General features: G+C 46.3%; 1 protein-coding gene across 1 annotated transcript in view; it reads left to right on the forward strand.

The window, feature by feature from the left end:
- Positions 1 to 549: 549 nt before the first annotated feature.
- Positions 550 to 16,572, forward strand: part of efcab11 (EF-hand calcium binding domain 11) — a 97,208-nt gene continuing 81,185 nt past the window's right edge. The window contains exons 1-3 of the mRNA XM_080201938.1: positions 550 to 880; positions 10,005 to 10,100; positions 15,372 to 15,420. Of these exons, the coding sequence (XP_080058064.1) occupies positions 803 to 880; positions 10,005 to 10,100; positions 15,372 to 15,420 (223 nt within the window). The 5' untranslated portion in view covers positions 550 to 802. The remainder of the gene's footprint in view (positions 881 to 10,004; positions 10,101 to 15,371; positions 15,421 to 16,572) is intronic.

Genomic DNA, 16,572 nt, shown 5'->3' on the forward strand with positions numbered 1-16,572 from the left:
GAGACAGAGACACACACCCAGAGAGAGAGAGAGACACACACACACACACCCAGAGAGACAGAGACAGCAACAAACACCCACAAAGATACAGACAGAGACAGAGACACACACACCCACCCACACAGAGAGACAGACACACACACACCCACACACAGAGAGAGAGAGACACACACACCCACAGAGAGAGAGAGACACACACACCCACAGAGAGAGAGAGACACACACACACCCACAGAGAGAGAGAGAGACACACACACACACACACCCACAGAGAGAGACACAGGCTCACACCCACGCACACCCACAGAGAGAGACACAGGCTCACACCCACGCACAGAGAGACAAGCAGACAACAACAAACAGACAAACACCCACAGAGACAGACACACAGACAAACACAAACACACATACCCACAGAGAGAGAGTCACAGACATACACACTCACTCACCCACACACAGACACGGGGAGAGCACACACCCACCCACACAGAGAGAGACACGCACACAGACAGACGCACATATACATGCGCGCACACACACACAGCAACAAGCAGTAACAGAGAATGTAACAGTGCTTTGATACATTGTAGCTGCAGTGATGGTAACAGAGTGAGAGAGAGACAGAGTAACAGTGAGTGAGGGTAAGATTGTAGGTGGATGAGGGAGTAACAGTGTGGGTAATTGAGTGACTAAGAGCAACAGTGAGGGCAAGAGGTTAGTGTGAGTGTAGGTGAAGGGTCAGAGAAGAACAGAAAGACTAAAACCACTGAAACTGCCAGGCTGGTCACTGGCTGGACATTCGATGATGTATCAAGATCGTATTGGCATTGTTGGTGAGGAGAGGATTGTCACTGACTCGGATAAAAGCCACTTTGTTACGGTAGGTGACACTGAGCCCTGGGCTAGAGCCATTTCGCTGCTACTCTCAGGACCCTGGAACTGTCTCACAACAATTACTGTGGTTATTCCCCTGTTAAAAGTTGAAGAGTTTTAAATGTAAAAGCTCTACTTTTAAATCTATTGCTGTGATTATACCTTCAAGCAAAGCAGCCATATAGCTTGTATTTCTGTGGAGTTTTTAAAGACCTGGGGCCACCCCTAAGCACTTCACAGTCGATTGATGCTTTTGAAGTCTAGTCACTATGTAATGAAATGTGGACAATCCGATTGCATGCAGTAAGATCCCACTGAATAACAGTGAGAAAAATGACCAGCAAATATATCTTTGTGATGTTGGTTAAAGGATCGATATTGACCGGGGCGCTCCTTTGAAATAATCTTCTAGAAGTTAACTGTCGCTTTGGTAAACTACAAAAACAGGATGACACCAGAACATGGTGATTTCTAGCGAGCTGTGCCTAGCATATCCTCCAATTCTTTTACTCTTGTTCTATGCTTATAAAACTAGTCTTTGTACACTCGAGTTATGAGTGTACGTTCTGTGCTCTCTTGTTTCCTTCTCTATGAATGATACACTTTATCTGTATTGCATGCAAGAGACAATAATACATCAAGTCTAAGAAAGTCTGACTGACCAGCCTGGATTTTCTGTCTCTGATTTTGGAGTGGCTCTTGGACCCACTATCGCTGAACAGCGCAGCATGTTGTTGAAGCTTTTTGTCTCGTGCTCATCGGGACAAATGGAAGAATATCAAATTTCAAACCATCACAACAGTTTGACAAAGTGATGGTTTGAAAAGTAGAGTGGTTTTGTTTGCGCTGATGAGTGTAAGGTGAAAAGCATCTGGAACCTGTCTCCCTTCACTGTGACAATCAGATTCTGTGGTACCCAATGACAACTCAAACCTGCTGAGTGAGTGGTGAGAAAACTCAATCGATTGTGTTGCAAGTGGGGAAGGCCGAAATGTTAAACCCAATGATAGTACAGCTGTGAAGGAGGCCATTTAGCCCATTGAATCTGTACTGGCTCTTTCAGAGAGCAATCCAGTTCGTTTCACCAACCCCCCCCCCCCCCCCCACCCCGTTTATTTATTTGTGTAACAAGTAAGGCTTACATTAACACTGCAATGAAGTTGCTGTGAAAATACCCTGGTCACCACACTGCAGCGCCTTCAGGTACACTGAGGGATAATTTAGCATGGCCAATGCCACTAACCAGCACATCTTTTGAACTGTGGGGGAGAAACTGGAGCACCCGCAGGAAACCCATACAGATACGGGGAGAACGTGCAGACTCCGCACAGACAGTGGCCCAACCTGGGAATTGAATCCGGGTCCCTGGCGCTTGAGGCAGCAACGCTAACCACTGTGCCATCCAATTACGAATGACTCTGAATCCACCTCCCAACAGGCAGTGCATTGCAAGTTCGAACTCCATATGTAAAGAGGTTTTTCTACATATCACCTCTGGTTCTTTAACCCATCATCATTAACTCTTGACTAGATCAATGTAAAGCTTTAAACTCTTGATGATTTTAAGCACCCTCACCATCTCTCCACTGCTGCTTTTGGTCTCAGGATGGCTCCCCTCTGTCCACATAACTGAGATTTTCAGTGTACATCACAGAGCAGGTGAAGTTTCAAATCCCACCTTTCTCAGAGTACAGTGAGGCGTAGTTAGAATAAAAGTCGTCAAACGCACTCGCAATCCCCTGGAGTAACGGCTGTTTGTGTCAAGTTTAACCCTTTAAATCATGGATTTGAGGATGCCTAGTGAATTCTATTGTTCTTTTGTGGGATTTTGCCTTTGCTGGTGAGAGTGGCATTTATTGCCGTTCCCTAATTGCCCCCAAAGGTGGTGGTGAGCTGCCTTTGGGACTGCTGCAGTCCCTTTGATGTCAGCACACCCACAGTGCTGTTAGGGAGGGTGTCCCAGGATTTTGACTCAGCAACAGTGACGGAACCGCTGATTATATTTCCAATCCATCACACAAACCAGCCTCCCATCCATTTACACTGTCTACACTTCCTGCTGCCTCGGCAAAGCAGCCAACGTAATTAAGGACCCCACACACTCCAGACATTCTCTCTTCCACCTTTTTCCATTGGGACATAGATACAGAAGTCTGAGGTCACGAACCAACCGACTCAAGAACAGCTGCTGCTGTCAGACTTTTGAACGGACCTACCTCGCATTAAGTTGATCTTTCTCTACACCCTAGCTATGACTGTAATGCTACATTATGTACCCTCTCCTTTCCTGCTCCTATTTCTTATGTTCTTATGCACGGTATGCTTTGTCTATATAGCATGCAAGAAGCAATACTTTCACTTTATGCTAATACATGTGACAATAATTTCAAATCAAAATCCAGGATGGTGAATGACTTGGACGGGAGCTTGCAGGTGGTGGTGTTCTCATCCATCTGCTGGCCTTGTCCTAGATGGTAGAGATTGTGGGGTGTGGCAATGTATGTTGTAGATGGTGCCTTGCTACACCACTCATCCTTGGAAGTGGAGAGTATTCCATCTCATTCCTAGCGTATAGATGGTGAACAGGCTTTGGGGAGTCAGAAGTTGAGTTATTATATGGAAGTGGGTTTGCAGCTGTACCTTATTTTACTGCTGAGAGTAACACTGGGGCCATTTAAAACTGAATAAATGTCAGATAGATTAAATCATGGCAGCAGGGAAATAAAATGAATATTCAAATACTTAAATAACATCTTGCATTTATATCACAGCATTTAAAATGTACTGGGGAAGGAAGGCTTTAACATAATTTTAGAGCTGCAGCATAAAAGTAACTTTTTTTTTAAAGTGTCTTGATTAATACCGGCTTTTATGAGCGGTTTGTACTAATAGCTTGGTCTACGCAGCAAATTTCAAAATATGCAAATGATGTGAAACTCGGAAGCATTATGAACTGTGGGGAGGACAGTGTAGAACTTCAGAAGAACGTGGACAAGTTGATGGAATTGACAGACGTACCAGATAAATTGAATATAGAGACATGATTCATTTTGATAGAAAGAACAAGGAGAGACAATTTAAAATAAAGGGTACAATTCTGAATGGAGTGCAGAAACAGATGGAGCAGGACATCATCATTGAAGGTGACAGGACTTGTTAAGAGTGGTTAATAAGGCATGCAGCATCCTAAACTTCATTAATAAGGAAGCAGAGTATAAAATCAAGGATGTTATTAATTGTATAAAGCATTGGTTCAGCCTCCACAAAAAGATTCTGGATACCACACTCCTGAAAACCTGAAGGCAGCAGGGAGAGTGCAGAGAAGGTTCATGACAATTGTCCTATATATAAAAAAATTCAGTTACAAAGCAAGATTGGAGAAGTTTTCCTTGGAGAAGGTTGAGAAAAGATTTGATAGTGGTGTTCAAAATCATGAGGAATCTGGGCAATTTTGGTGAAGTCGAAGCTATTCCCAGTGGCAGAAAGATAAAAAATAGAGGGCATGGATTTCAGGTGATTGAACATAAGAACATAAGAAATAGGAGCAGGAGTAGGCCATCTGGCCCTTCGAGCCTGCCCCGTCATTCAATAAGATCATGGCTGATCTGTCGTGGCTCAGTTCCACTTTCCCGCCCTCTCCCCATAACCCTTAATCCCCTCTCTTATCAAAAACCCATCAACCCGCTTCTTAAAAATATTTAGCGAGGCAGCCTCCACCACTTCAACGGGCAGAGAATTCCAGAGATTCACCACCCTTTGAGTGAAGAAGTTCCTCCTCAACTCCGTTCTAAACCGCACCCCCCTTTATCTTGAGGCTGTGCCCCCTAGTCCTACTGTCTTTTTTGAGCGGGAAGAGTCTCTCCACCTCTATCCTATCCATCCCATTCATCATCTTATACGTCTCAATGAGATCTCCCCTCATTCTTCTAAACTCTAACGAGTACAAGCCTAGTTTATTCAGCCTCTCCTCATAGCTCAACCCCCTCAACTCCGGTATCAGCCTAGTAAACCTCCTCTGCACTCCCTCCAAGGCCAAAATATCCTTGCGCAGGTGCGGCGCCCAAAACTGCACACAGTACTCCAGCTGCGGCCTCACCAATGCCCTATACAGCTGCAGCAAGACCTCCCTACTTTTATATTCAATCCCCCTCGCTATGAAGGCCAGCATCCCATTCGCCTTCCTGACCACCTGCTGCACCTGCAGGCTGGGTTTTTGCGACTCATGCACAAGGACCCTGAGGTCCCTCTGCACCGTCGCCTGCTGCAGTTTTTCGCCACGTAAGTAATAGTCCTTCCTACCATTCTTCCTACCAAAATTAAATTTAAATTAAATTAAATTAAATTAATTAAATTAAATTAAGGGGGGGTAGCTACAGGACGGATGTCAGGGGTAGGTTCTTTACCCAGCGGGTGGTGAGGGATTGGAATGCCCTGCCTGCTGCAGTTGTAAATGCGTCTAGTTTGGGGGCGTTTAAGAGATCTCTGGATAGGTTTATGGACGAAAAGGGATTGGTATAGGCTAGTGGGTCATTGTTTTTGTAACTGGTCGGCGCAACATCGTGGGCCGAAGGGCCTGTTCTGCGCTGTAATGTTCTATGTTCTATGTTCTATGTTCTATTAAAGTTGATGTTGATACTGTTGTTAAAAGTGCACACAGGCTCCGCCCGGTGGCCATTATGTGTGCTTTCACTCTGGCATTCTATTGGCAGTAAGAAGTCTCACAACACCGGGTTAAAGTCCAACAGGTTTATTTGGTATCATGAGCTTTCGGAGCGCTGCTGCTTCTTCATCAGGTGAGATTCTCACATCATTATATTTGGGGACTTAAATCAGCATCGTTAAAGGAGATAGCACCAGCAACGAACCCATGATCATTCGGAACCAGCTCCACTGGGCCAGCTGTGTGCTCAGAATGGCAGAGTCCCGACTGCCAAAGCAAATCTTTTCTCCTCAGCTTGGGGAAGGCTCCTGAACAAGAGGAGGACAAAGGAAGATCTTCAAAGACTCCCTGAAGACGTACCTCAAGAAATGTAACATTGACACCAACACCTGGGAGACCCTCACTCAGAGGAGACCTATTTGGAGCACTTCCTGATTGGAGGGGCACAATTCTTCAATGACACCCGATGGTAAGAAGAGGCCTAGAAAAGGATTCTGAGAAAGGCGTACCCGTGATCTGGAATCCAAGGACCAGACCCATCCCCTGGAAACATCTGCCACGTGTGTGATTGAAACTTTAGGATTGGGCTCCCAGCTGTGCAAGGACTCTCAGAATCAGTGGTATGGTGTCACAGTGGTTAGCACTGCTGCTTCACAGCCCCAGGGACCTGGGTTTGATTCCTGGCTCGGGTCACTGTCTGTGTGGAGTTTGCACATTCTCCTCATGTCTGCATGGGTTTCCTCCGGGTGCTCCGGCTTCCTCCCACAGTCTAAAGATGCGCGGGTTAGGTTGATTGGCCATGCTAAAATTGCCCCTTGATGCCCTGGGATGTGTAGGTTAGAGGGATTAGCGGGTAAATGTGTAGGGATATGGGGGTAGGGCCTGGGTGGGATTGTGTTTGGTGCAGACTCGATGGGCCGAAGGGCCTGTTTCTGCACTGTAGTGTTCAGTGATTCTATGTTCAGTGATCAATAACATGGAGTTTATTAAGTGGATAATCACACTCGTTAAAGAGTGATCACCAAAGAAGGAGACGTGGGAACAGCTGAAGATTGTGTTTTTAAAATATTTTGAATATTTTAGAATTCTTATCCTCGGTTTCAAGTCATAGCCCAGCCTCTCCATATCTCTGTAATTTCTCCAGCACTGCAACCACAGAATCCCTACAGTGCAGAAAGAGGCTATCCAACCCACCGAGTGCACCAAATCTCCAAACGAGCATCCCACCAGCTCCCTTCTCCACCTTGTCCCCGCAATCCTCTGTATTTGCCATGGCTAATCCACGTCTTTGGACACGAGGGGGAAAGGCCAATCTATCTGACTTACACATCTTTGACTGTGGGAGAAAATCCTCTGACATCTCAACTCTGGTACAGTGGCACAGTGGTTAGCACTGCTGTCTCACAATGCCAGGGACTCAGATTCAAGTCCGGCCTCGGGTCATTGTGTGTGGAGTTTGCACATTCTCCCTGTGTCTGCGTGGGTTTTCACTGGTGTTGCCACTGGCTATTTGGAGAGTAAGCGGTGTACTAGCCTCAGTAATATCACAAAGCTGCATTCAAATAGGGCCTGAAGGCTGCTCGAAAGAGGAACTAAAAACAGGCGAACAATCTAACGCTAAACTAATACACTGAATGTGAGCTTCATGTTGGGGAGTGAGTAGACTTTTCATTCTCGTTCATCAGCTGCCCCAGTGCTTACCCCAGCCCCCTCTGTAGAGTGCAATATAGCCTGGATCAGTAACTGTACTGAATCAGCACCAGTGAGGAAACCCTTTCCCATCTGAGCCCGAAGGTTGTGGGTTGAAGTTCCACTCCAGCCATTTGAGTATGGAATCAGGCCTGACACTCCCCGTGCAGTACTGAGGGAGTACTTCACTGTCAGAGGCACCCGTATTTCAGATGAGATGTTAAACCAAATCCCAGTCTGCTCCCTCGTGTGGATGTAAATAATTCCCTGGCCCTATTTCAGAGACACTCCGAGACATTGATAAATATCAGTGTACTGACTGATATTTATCCCTTAATTAACATCATTAAACCAGATGATCACATTGCTGCTAATGGAATCTTGCTGCGCGTACATTGGCTGCCCTGCTTCCTCCTTTACAAAAGTGAATTCGCTTTGTAACTTCATTAGCTACAAAGCATTCTGATGCCCTGAGCGGGGGGGTGCGGTGAGAGGTGCTGGGAGCAAGTACACAAGGACTCCCTTTGATCCATTTAACTCGTGTGGAGATGCCGGCGTTGGACTGGGGTAAACACATTAAGAAGTCTCACAACAGGTTAAAGTCCAACAGCTTTATTTGGAATTGCGAGCTTTTGGAGCACTGCTCCTTCATCAGGTGAATGGTGAAAAAGGCATACAGCACACACGTTTATCAGTCGGGTTATAGATTACAGAAGCAGAGAGGACGTGATGGAGTTGTATAGAACTTCAGTGATGCTGGAGTACTGTGTGCAGTTCTAGTCGCCACATCATAGGAAGGACATGATTGCACTGGAAAAGGTGCAGAGGAGATTCACCAGGCTGCTGCTTGGGATGTAACACTCACCTGATGAAGGAACAGCACTCTGAAAGCTCATGATTCCAAATTAACCTTGGACTTCTTACAGTGACTATTTAATTCATGCAAGTCATCTCTCTTCCATTCAGCTTCCCTTCAGTCAGAAAGTCATTAAAACTTTCCCATCTCAACCTCAGCCAGTATTTTTCAATGAATCTCTGTTTTCACGCCTCCCTCACCCTCAATGACAATTGCTGTCTGATCTATTCTTGAAGCAGTTCTAGCTTGTATCTCTCTCTCATCTAGTCCCACTCGTCCAACATGACCTTTCTGTGACCTAATCCAATCACTAATTCCCCCATCTTTCTGTAAGCTCACCTCCTGGGCCTCCCCCTCCATGGTTCCTCCTGCATTGTCTCCGGTCCCCAAATGTCAGCAGCCAGAGCTGGGCAGAGTAAAAGACAGACGGACAGAAAGAAAATTGCCTTCTCTGCACTCCTTGCATCAGCTTGGGCTGCCCCAGAGCGCACTGAGGTACATTCGATGTGTAGTCACTGGTGTAAAGTAGGAAATGCAGCAGCCGGTGTGTGCACAGGAAGATCCCACCAATCAGCAATGCGTGAGGAGCAGATGGTCTATATTTTTTAAACTCGCATTGGCTGAAGGATAGCTATTTGCCCCAGGACGTTGGCGAGAACAGCTCTACTCTTGAGGTGGAGACTTGAGGTATTAATACAAGTCTGTTTTTATTTTTAATCTTTGGTGGTGGGCCCTCCTGAAGGGATACCTGTAGAGCTCCCCTTTTCCTTTCATGACAATTGCTCAATCCTTTTATTCGCCAATCCAGAATAGAACAAAAAAAGAGAACTTTTGGAAGCAATGTGATATCTGCCGTACGTGTCCTTGGCTGATTTGTTCTCAGTTGTTTCCAGTACGTACCATTTGTTATTCCATTGGCAATGTTGCTCAGTTCATTCCCTTCTATTCTGCATCCATCTGCACCAGATCTCAATGAAGCTTTCCTCAGCACCCCTGCCCCCTCCCTCTTCACCCCCTCCCTCCCTCTCAGCTGTGTTCTTGCTACTTCCCCAAGTACCTCCCTGCGACCGTCCGCTGCCCAGTAAATCACTGAAATCTCTCTGCCATTTGAAGGGTGTTGTGAAATTCACGGGCTTTCTTTTGACCAAAAAATGGGCGATTAGCAGTAAACTGTAAGCTCTCACCTTGTCCATGGGCAGCATGGACAAGTTGGGCCAAAGGGCCTGTTTCCATGCTGTAAATCCCTATGACCTGGCCCAGGGCTCGGTGACATTGCTAGAGATTGAGGGGACAGTCAATGAGTAAAGAGGGCTACTGTTTTGAAAAGCGAATTGGATTTGTATTTCAAAGGGAAAAGGCTATGGAGAAAGATTGGAGGGAATGGAACTCATTGGATAGATTTCACAGGCACATTGGGCTGAATGGCCTCCTCCTCTGTTATGTGATTCCTACAGTTTGGGATGTTGATCAGAATGGACCTTCACCAGACACCTGAAACATAAAGCAGCCTTTTTATATTGGGTGGGGTGGGAGGGTGTTGGACATCATGCAGTTAATTTCTTCTCCACTGAAGATGGCACAGTGGTTAGCACTGCTGCCTCTCACTGCTGGGGACCTGGGTTCGATTCCCGGCTTGGGTCACTGCCTGAGTGGAATTTGCACATTTTCCCCGTGTCTGCATGGGTTTCCTCCGAGTGCTCCGGTTTCCTCCCATAGTCTAAAGATGTGCGGGTTCAGTGGATTTGCCATGCTAAATTGACCCTTAGAGTCAGGGGGCCTAGTAGGGTAAATACATGGGGTAATGGGGGTAGTGCCTGGGTGGGATTGTGGTCAGTTCAGGCTCAGTGGGCCGAACAACGACCTGCACTGTGGATTCTATGATTCTTTTTCTATGACTTGAACGTGTTCTTCTTGTTCCTTCACCAGGTTTTTCAGGAATGTGATTTGGGTCAGAAGGGCTATCTGAGCAGAGAAGATCTCAAGGTTGCGGTGGTAGCCATTTTTGGATATAAACCATCAAAGGTAATGGCTGAATTTTAGAGATTCATAATTAAGCTCATTGAAACATGGCCTTGGAAATGCAGGATCAGTAAGGGACAGATTCACTGTTAACTTTCAAACAGGAATGTTGGACGTGTATTCAAAAAGGGGAAGCAATTGCAGAGTGATCAGTGTTCATGTTCTAATCCTGCTACACTGGGAGTGCAGGGTCTCATTTCTAATTCAGAGCAGATATCACCAATTGGGGAAAGATTTAGAGAATTATTCTGTGTATAAAAACTCCACCTTTGGCTAAGACTAAATGTCAAAACAAAAGCACTAGGTCAGGCATAATGCATTTTCTAGTCAGCTTGGATCTTGTATGCCTTGACCATGATGTGGAGATACCGGTGTTGGACTGGGGTGGGCACAGTAAGAAGTCTCACAACATCAGGTTAAAGTCCAACAGGTTTATTTGGAATCACGAGCTTTTGGAGCGCTGCTGCTTCATCAGGTGAGACTTCTTACTGTGCTCTCTTGACCATGAATTGGATTCAATTTGAATTGGGTTTTGAAGCAAGCAAGGAGATAGATTGAGGATTTGCCCAGTCCACTGTACGCACTGGCTTTGTAACTTTAAGAATGGAGTAAATTATTATTGAAAAAACAGTTTACACTGGGTGTTGGGGAGGAACCAAGAGAGTCTGTCCCTGTACCATAGAAGATATTCTTTCTGGATGTATCACAGCTTGGTATGTCTTCTGCTCAGCCCAGGATGGCAAGAAACTACAAGGGTTGTGAACGTAGCCCAATCCATCATGCAAATCAGCCTCACGTCCATTGACTCTGTCTACACTTCCTGCTGCCTCGGCAAATCAGTTGGCATAATTAAGGAGCCCACACAACCCAGACATATTCTCTTCCACCCTAGTTTTGAATGGACCTACCATATATTAAGTTGATCTTTCTCTAGCTATGACTGTAATGCTGTATTCTGCACTCTATGAACAGCATGCTTTGTCTGTATAGCGCACAAGAAACAATACTTTTCAATGTGTCCTGATACATGTGACAAATCAAATCAAACTCTCTGGTTTTGTGAAAAAGCCTGTCTCCAGATTCTTCCTCCTTGCAGTATGAACAACAGCTTTAACAACAGAGAGCTATTGGGGTTTGAGGTTCATCTGAAAGCTGGTACCTCTGACCATGCAGCATTCCTCAGTCCTGCACTGGGATAGCATCAGCCTGGATTTTTGTGCTTAAGTCGGACTTGGGGAAGGAGCTCAAAGGGGGTATGATTTGTTGAAAGGGCTGATAGAGGCAATGGCAAACACCCTCCCCAGGACAAGCCCGCCATCCAACTCCCCTGCAGGTAGCTGACCCACTTGTCCTGAGTGAAGGGTGCAAGCTCTGTTGATACCCAGATTCCTGAGAGTCAGGAAAAGCCACAGCTGATTTTTCCACTTCACAAGAACAAGCATGTTGTGTCTCCTTGAAGGAGGAGTGGGGGCCAATGGTGGAACGATTAAAATCCAGCATACTCAAGGGAACAGAATTGGCAGAGTGCAGAGATCACCTCGGGGTGTGGGGCTGGAATGATTACAGAGATTAAAATTCCACGGTGGAATTTGAAAACAAGGCTGCGAATGTTATAATTGAGACATTGCGAGTCAGTTTAAAAGTCAGCTGGCACAGAGGTGATGAATGAGAGGGACTCAGTGCCAGCTAGTGTATGGGCAGCGGAGTTTCAGCTGAGCTCAGGTTTATGATGGGAAGGAGTGTGTAGAAATAGTCAGATCTGTTGGTTTGGGATTACTGAGACTCTGTTTACATGGGGCTGGATAAGAGCCCAGGTGGCAGATCTGTGCAAAAGTGGGACTGGACATGAGCAACTTTGAACAGCAGATGGCAGCGTTGTGCTTCAATCAGATTTACATTGGGCACTTGCAGATTCTGAGCCACACTTTGAATTTATCACAGGACATTGAGCTGAGACTCTGCCATCCCCAGTTCCTCACCTGTCACCCCCCCCTCTTCTCCCCTCCCCACCAAAAACAGTCTCCTGCATTTATGCAGCAACTTTAACCTAATAAAATATCCCAAGGGCAGCACAGTGATTAGCACTGTTGCCTCACAGCGCCAGGGACCCAGGTTCAATTCCCAGCTTGGGTCACTGTCTGTGTGGAGTCTGCATGTTCTCCCCGTGTCTGCATGGGTTTCCTCCCGGTGCTCCGGTTTCTTCCCATGGTCTGAAAGACGTGCTGGTTAGGTGCATTGGCCATGCTACATTCTCCCTCAGTGTACCCAAACAGACACGGGAGTGTGGCGACTGAGGGATTTTCACAGTAACCTCATTGCATTGTTAATGTAAGACTGTATGTGATACTAATTAATAAATAAACATAAATGTAAAATGAGGTGCTTCACGGAAGTGTTATCAAACAAATCACAGAATCTCTACAATGTAGAAGGAGGCCATTTGGCCCATCGAGTCTGCACCGGCCACATTCCCACCCAGGCCCTATCCCTATAGTCCCACATGTCTAACCCATTATTCCCTGTAACATTAGGGTCAATTTAGCACAACCAATCCACCTAACCTGCACATTTTTGGAGTGTAGGAGGAAACCCACACAGACACGGGGAGAATGTACAAACTCCACACAGACGCTGACTCAAGCCGGGAATCGAATCCAGGTCCTGGCACAGTGAGGCTACACCACTAACCACTGTATCGCCCAGTGTTGATCCTGAGTCAGCTGGGATATTAAGGTAAGGATCCAGTTTGGTCCAGCTGAAGGTGCCTTAAAATCGGGAGACTGGAATTGCATTGAACAATAGAAGGTTGCAGTAGGTGTGATAGCAGGGCAGAGCGCGAGGTCCAGGCTCAGGGATACAGTGCTGGATCCTTAGTGGTGGAGCTTGAGAGGCGGAGAGTCAGTATGATTCCACTGAAGGGCAGAAGGGCCTCAAGGACTCGCCTTGGAAGAGAATGGGAGGTTGGCAAAGAGGTCAACTCCCCGAGAGTCCTGAACTTAATGATAGGCTCAGCGAGCAATACAGAGCAGCATCGAGCTCTGATTGGTGGAGACCCCTTAGAGTGGGCAACATTGTGCAAGCTCTTTGAGACTTTGGTGGTTTTTATACGAGAGAGCAGCAGTAACGAGGATCTCTCAAAAGCAGAGGAGGCTGGATAGCCAGACAGGCAGCCTGAACCAACAGTGAGGTCTGAGCTTAACGTGGGGGGGACGCGAGGGCCAAATGAGGGCAGGCGCTGGCTGGCAGCTGTCGAGGGGAGAACCCCCCGCCCCCCAAGGCCAGACAGGCAGCAAGACAGAAAGGGCTAGTGGGCAGCAAACCGAGGGCAAGGTGAGGAGGCCAGGCAGCAGGCACAGCAGCCTGTGAGTGAGCGAGCAAGTTTCCCCGATGTCGAGCAGAGGTGAGGATTGAGGGTCGAGGCGGCGCTGGAGGGGTGGCTCGACCCCAAGGCCAGCAGAGCTGTGGGGGTGCTGGTGGGCAACGAACTGAGCGTGAGGTGAGGAGGCTGTATAGACAGGCAGGCAGCACAACAGCAAGATCATCGAGCGAACAGGGGCAACATGGAGCCCAGGGCTGAGGAAGGCCAAAACTGTCTGATGTTTCTGAAACTTCATTGGTTAAAATCAAGAAAGATCAGTTAATAAGAAGCAGTGCTGTCAGTCTGGAGCCAAAGCACAGAAAACTGAAGGAGCGGCATGAGGAGAAAACTAGGCCAAAAGACAGTTTGCCATTGTACTTCAGGAAGTTTGAAGTATTGAGCAGTGCACAAACTGCATGTTTCAACCTCGCCCACCAAGAGTATCAGTGAATTACCTGATGACTTCAACTTGCTGATTTCCGGAGATTCCACATCGTCTGAAAAAGTTGAACAAGAAGAAGTGAACTCCAAAATGGGAATGGGACAAGGTACAGCTCAAACTCATTCTGTAGCTGAAGTGAGGGAAGAAACCCATGCTGATGACCTTGTGACCAAAACCTGCTCCACTGAGTATGACTGAAGATTTCACAGTAAACCAGAGAACATAGGCGATATGGAAAATTTGAGAAAAGAGTGAGATGTTGGAGGCCGAAAGCAGCTGAGAAATCTTCATGACCCCATTTTCTGAGGGTGAAGGGAAATGGCCTGACGGAAGGAGAAATTGGTTGTTTTTTTTTTTCAGAAGCCTCAAAGGCAGTCAACTATTACCTTTGCAAATTATTCCTGACCCTCGTAAAGCGAAACACGCTTTCATCAGGTACTGTTAACTGGAGAAATGCTCGTTGATCGAGAAACTTCCAAAAGTCATATTAAAGCTGTATCTGTGTTTGTTCAAACATGTAGATCATCGGGAAGAATTGATTCTGTTATCCACTCAGTTTGAAAAGGAATATTCTTACTGGAGGGAAGAGTTTCGATGTATTGCTGCCACAGTTAAACTGCTGTCTGCCCTGGGACTTCCTTCATGGGGGCACAATGAATCATCATTATTGTCGAAGAGGTAATTTTTTTAGCCTGTCCTGAATATCTCAGTGAATTTGATGAACTTCTCAAAGAGCATTTGAAAAACTATCGATATTGTGGCTCAGGAAATACCAACTTTCTAACACACGCGCAACCTACAATGACTTCATCACTATAATGGCAGATTGGCTGAGAATCCAATTCACTTATGAATTAAAGATGTCAAAACGTATTTCATATAATGGTTGATTCAACACCAACACTTTCTCGAGGCTAAGGAAATTCAACATGTCAGCTACGACTCTCTCCAACTTTTGCCATAGAAAGCATTCTTTCTGGTTGTATCACAGCTTGGTATGGCTCCTGCTCTGTCCAAGACAGCGAGAAACTACAGAGGGATGTAAATGAAGCCCAATCCATCACGCAAACCAGCCTCCCATCCATTGACTCTGTCTACACTTCCTGCTGCCTCGGAAATCAGCCAGCATTATTAAGGACCCCACACATCTCTTCCATATTCTTCCAGCAGGAGAAAGATACAAAAGTCAGAAGACACTCAAGAACAGCTTCTTCCCTTCTGCCATGTATTAAGCTGACCTTTCTCTGCACCTTACCTCTAACTGCAACACTACGTTAAGCATCCTGTCTTTTCCTTCTCTCTGTACAGTATGCTTTGTACAGTGTGCAAGAAACAATGCTTCTCACTGTTTCCCAATACATGTGATGAATCAACTCAAAAGGTTTGTGTCTTCTGTACCAGTGTGCTTGTCATGAGAATTATTACATGCTGTGCCACATCTGTGAAACCAAACTTTTTTTTACATCTGTTACAGGTGGAGACAGATATGATGATGGCGGCTGTGCTGGAAACCCATTTGCCAGGTACTGTACCTCCTGGTACATTCTCCTAAAAGGGGAGGAGCTTCCATTGGGATCATTGGGCATAAAATGACCAAAATCTATTTAGTTAGTCTTCTGTCTTCCTGTTGTTACAATACTGGAGAATTTCACGTCTGATTGCGAGGGCAGATGGGTTGCAATTAAACATCTCTCGGTGCTGCACTGGGAATGTTAGTCCAGATGAAGTGATTGGGGCATTACTGTTGGCCAGAACGCCAGGGAGATCTCACCAAGTCTTCCTTTTGGTTGAATCGTTGTACAGGAGCTTTTATATCCACGTAAACCAGGGGATGAATCCTTGCCTCGATTCAATCTCAGGAAGGATGGCACTTTCCCGACTCAGTAGCATTCCTTCAGTAGCACTCTGGCGTGTTGGTTGGAATCCACAAGCTACCACTGGAGATAACAATGGCCATTAAATATAAGCATTTATATACTTCCCTTATCACCTCATAAGATCTGCGTTGTCATGCAGTATTTAGCGCAATGCGGTTGTTTCCCTCAGAACCAGTGTGCTCTTTTGTCATCTTGTCATACCAACATGTTGGGCAACTCGTACGTTCCTTCTGTCTCGGCTGAGGCCAATCCTTCAGCTGAGTCTCAAAGACACAATAACAGGACGTTTCACATTTCTTTTTGTTGGAACTTGCACTTCTCGAATTGGCTACCATGTTTCCTGCATTGCTCCAATGACTAAGATTCAAAACTGTTTCATTGTGTATGAAGTCTGCTTGGATTGTGAAAACTGCACGGAAATGCAAATATCTCTCTCTCTTGAATACACTCTTAAAGTTAAAGTTTATTTACGGTCACAAGTCTGTTTACATTAATACTGCAGTAGAATTACTGTGAAAATCCCCTAGTCATCACACTCCGGTGCCTGTTAGGACAGCCAATGCGTTTAACCAGCATGTCTTTCAGACTGTGGGAGGAAACCAGAGCGCCCGGAGGAAACCCACGCAGACACGGGCAGAACATGCAGACTCCGCACAGACAGTGACCCAAGCTGGGAATCGAACCCAGGTCCCTGGCGCTGTGAGGCAGCCGTGCTAACCACTGTGTCCCGTCCCGCGCTCCCCCCCACACGCACACGCGCGCACACACAACCCCAACCCTTTCCTACTTTGACCAAGT

This window comes from Carcharhinus amblyrhynchos, chromosome 14, assembly GCF_965287045.1.
Source record: "Carcharhinus amblyrhynchos chromosome 14, sCarAmb.v2.hapA, whole genome shotgun sequence".
NCBI lineage: Eukaryota > Metazoa > Chordata > Chondrichthyes > Carcharhiniformes > Carcharhinidae > Carcharhinus > Carcharhinus amblyrhynchos.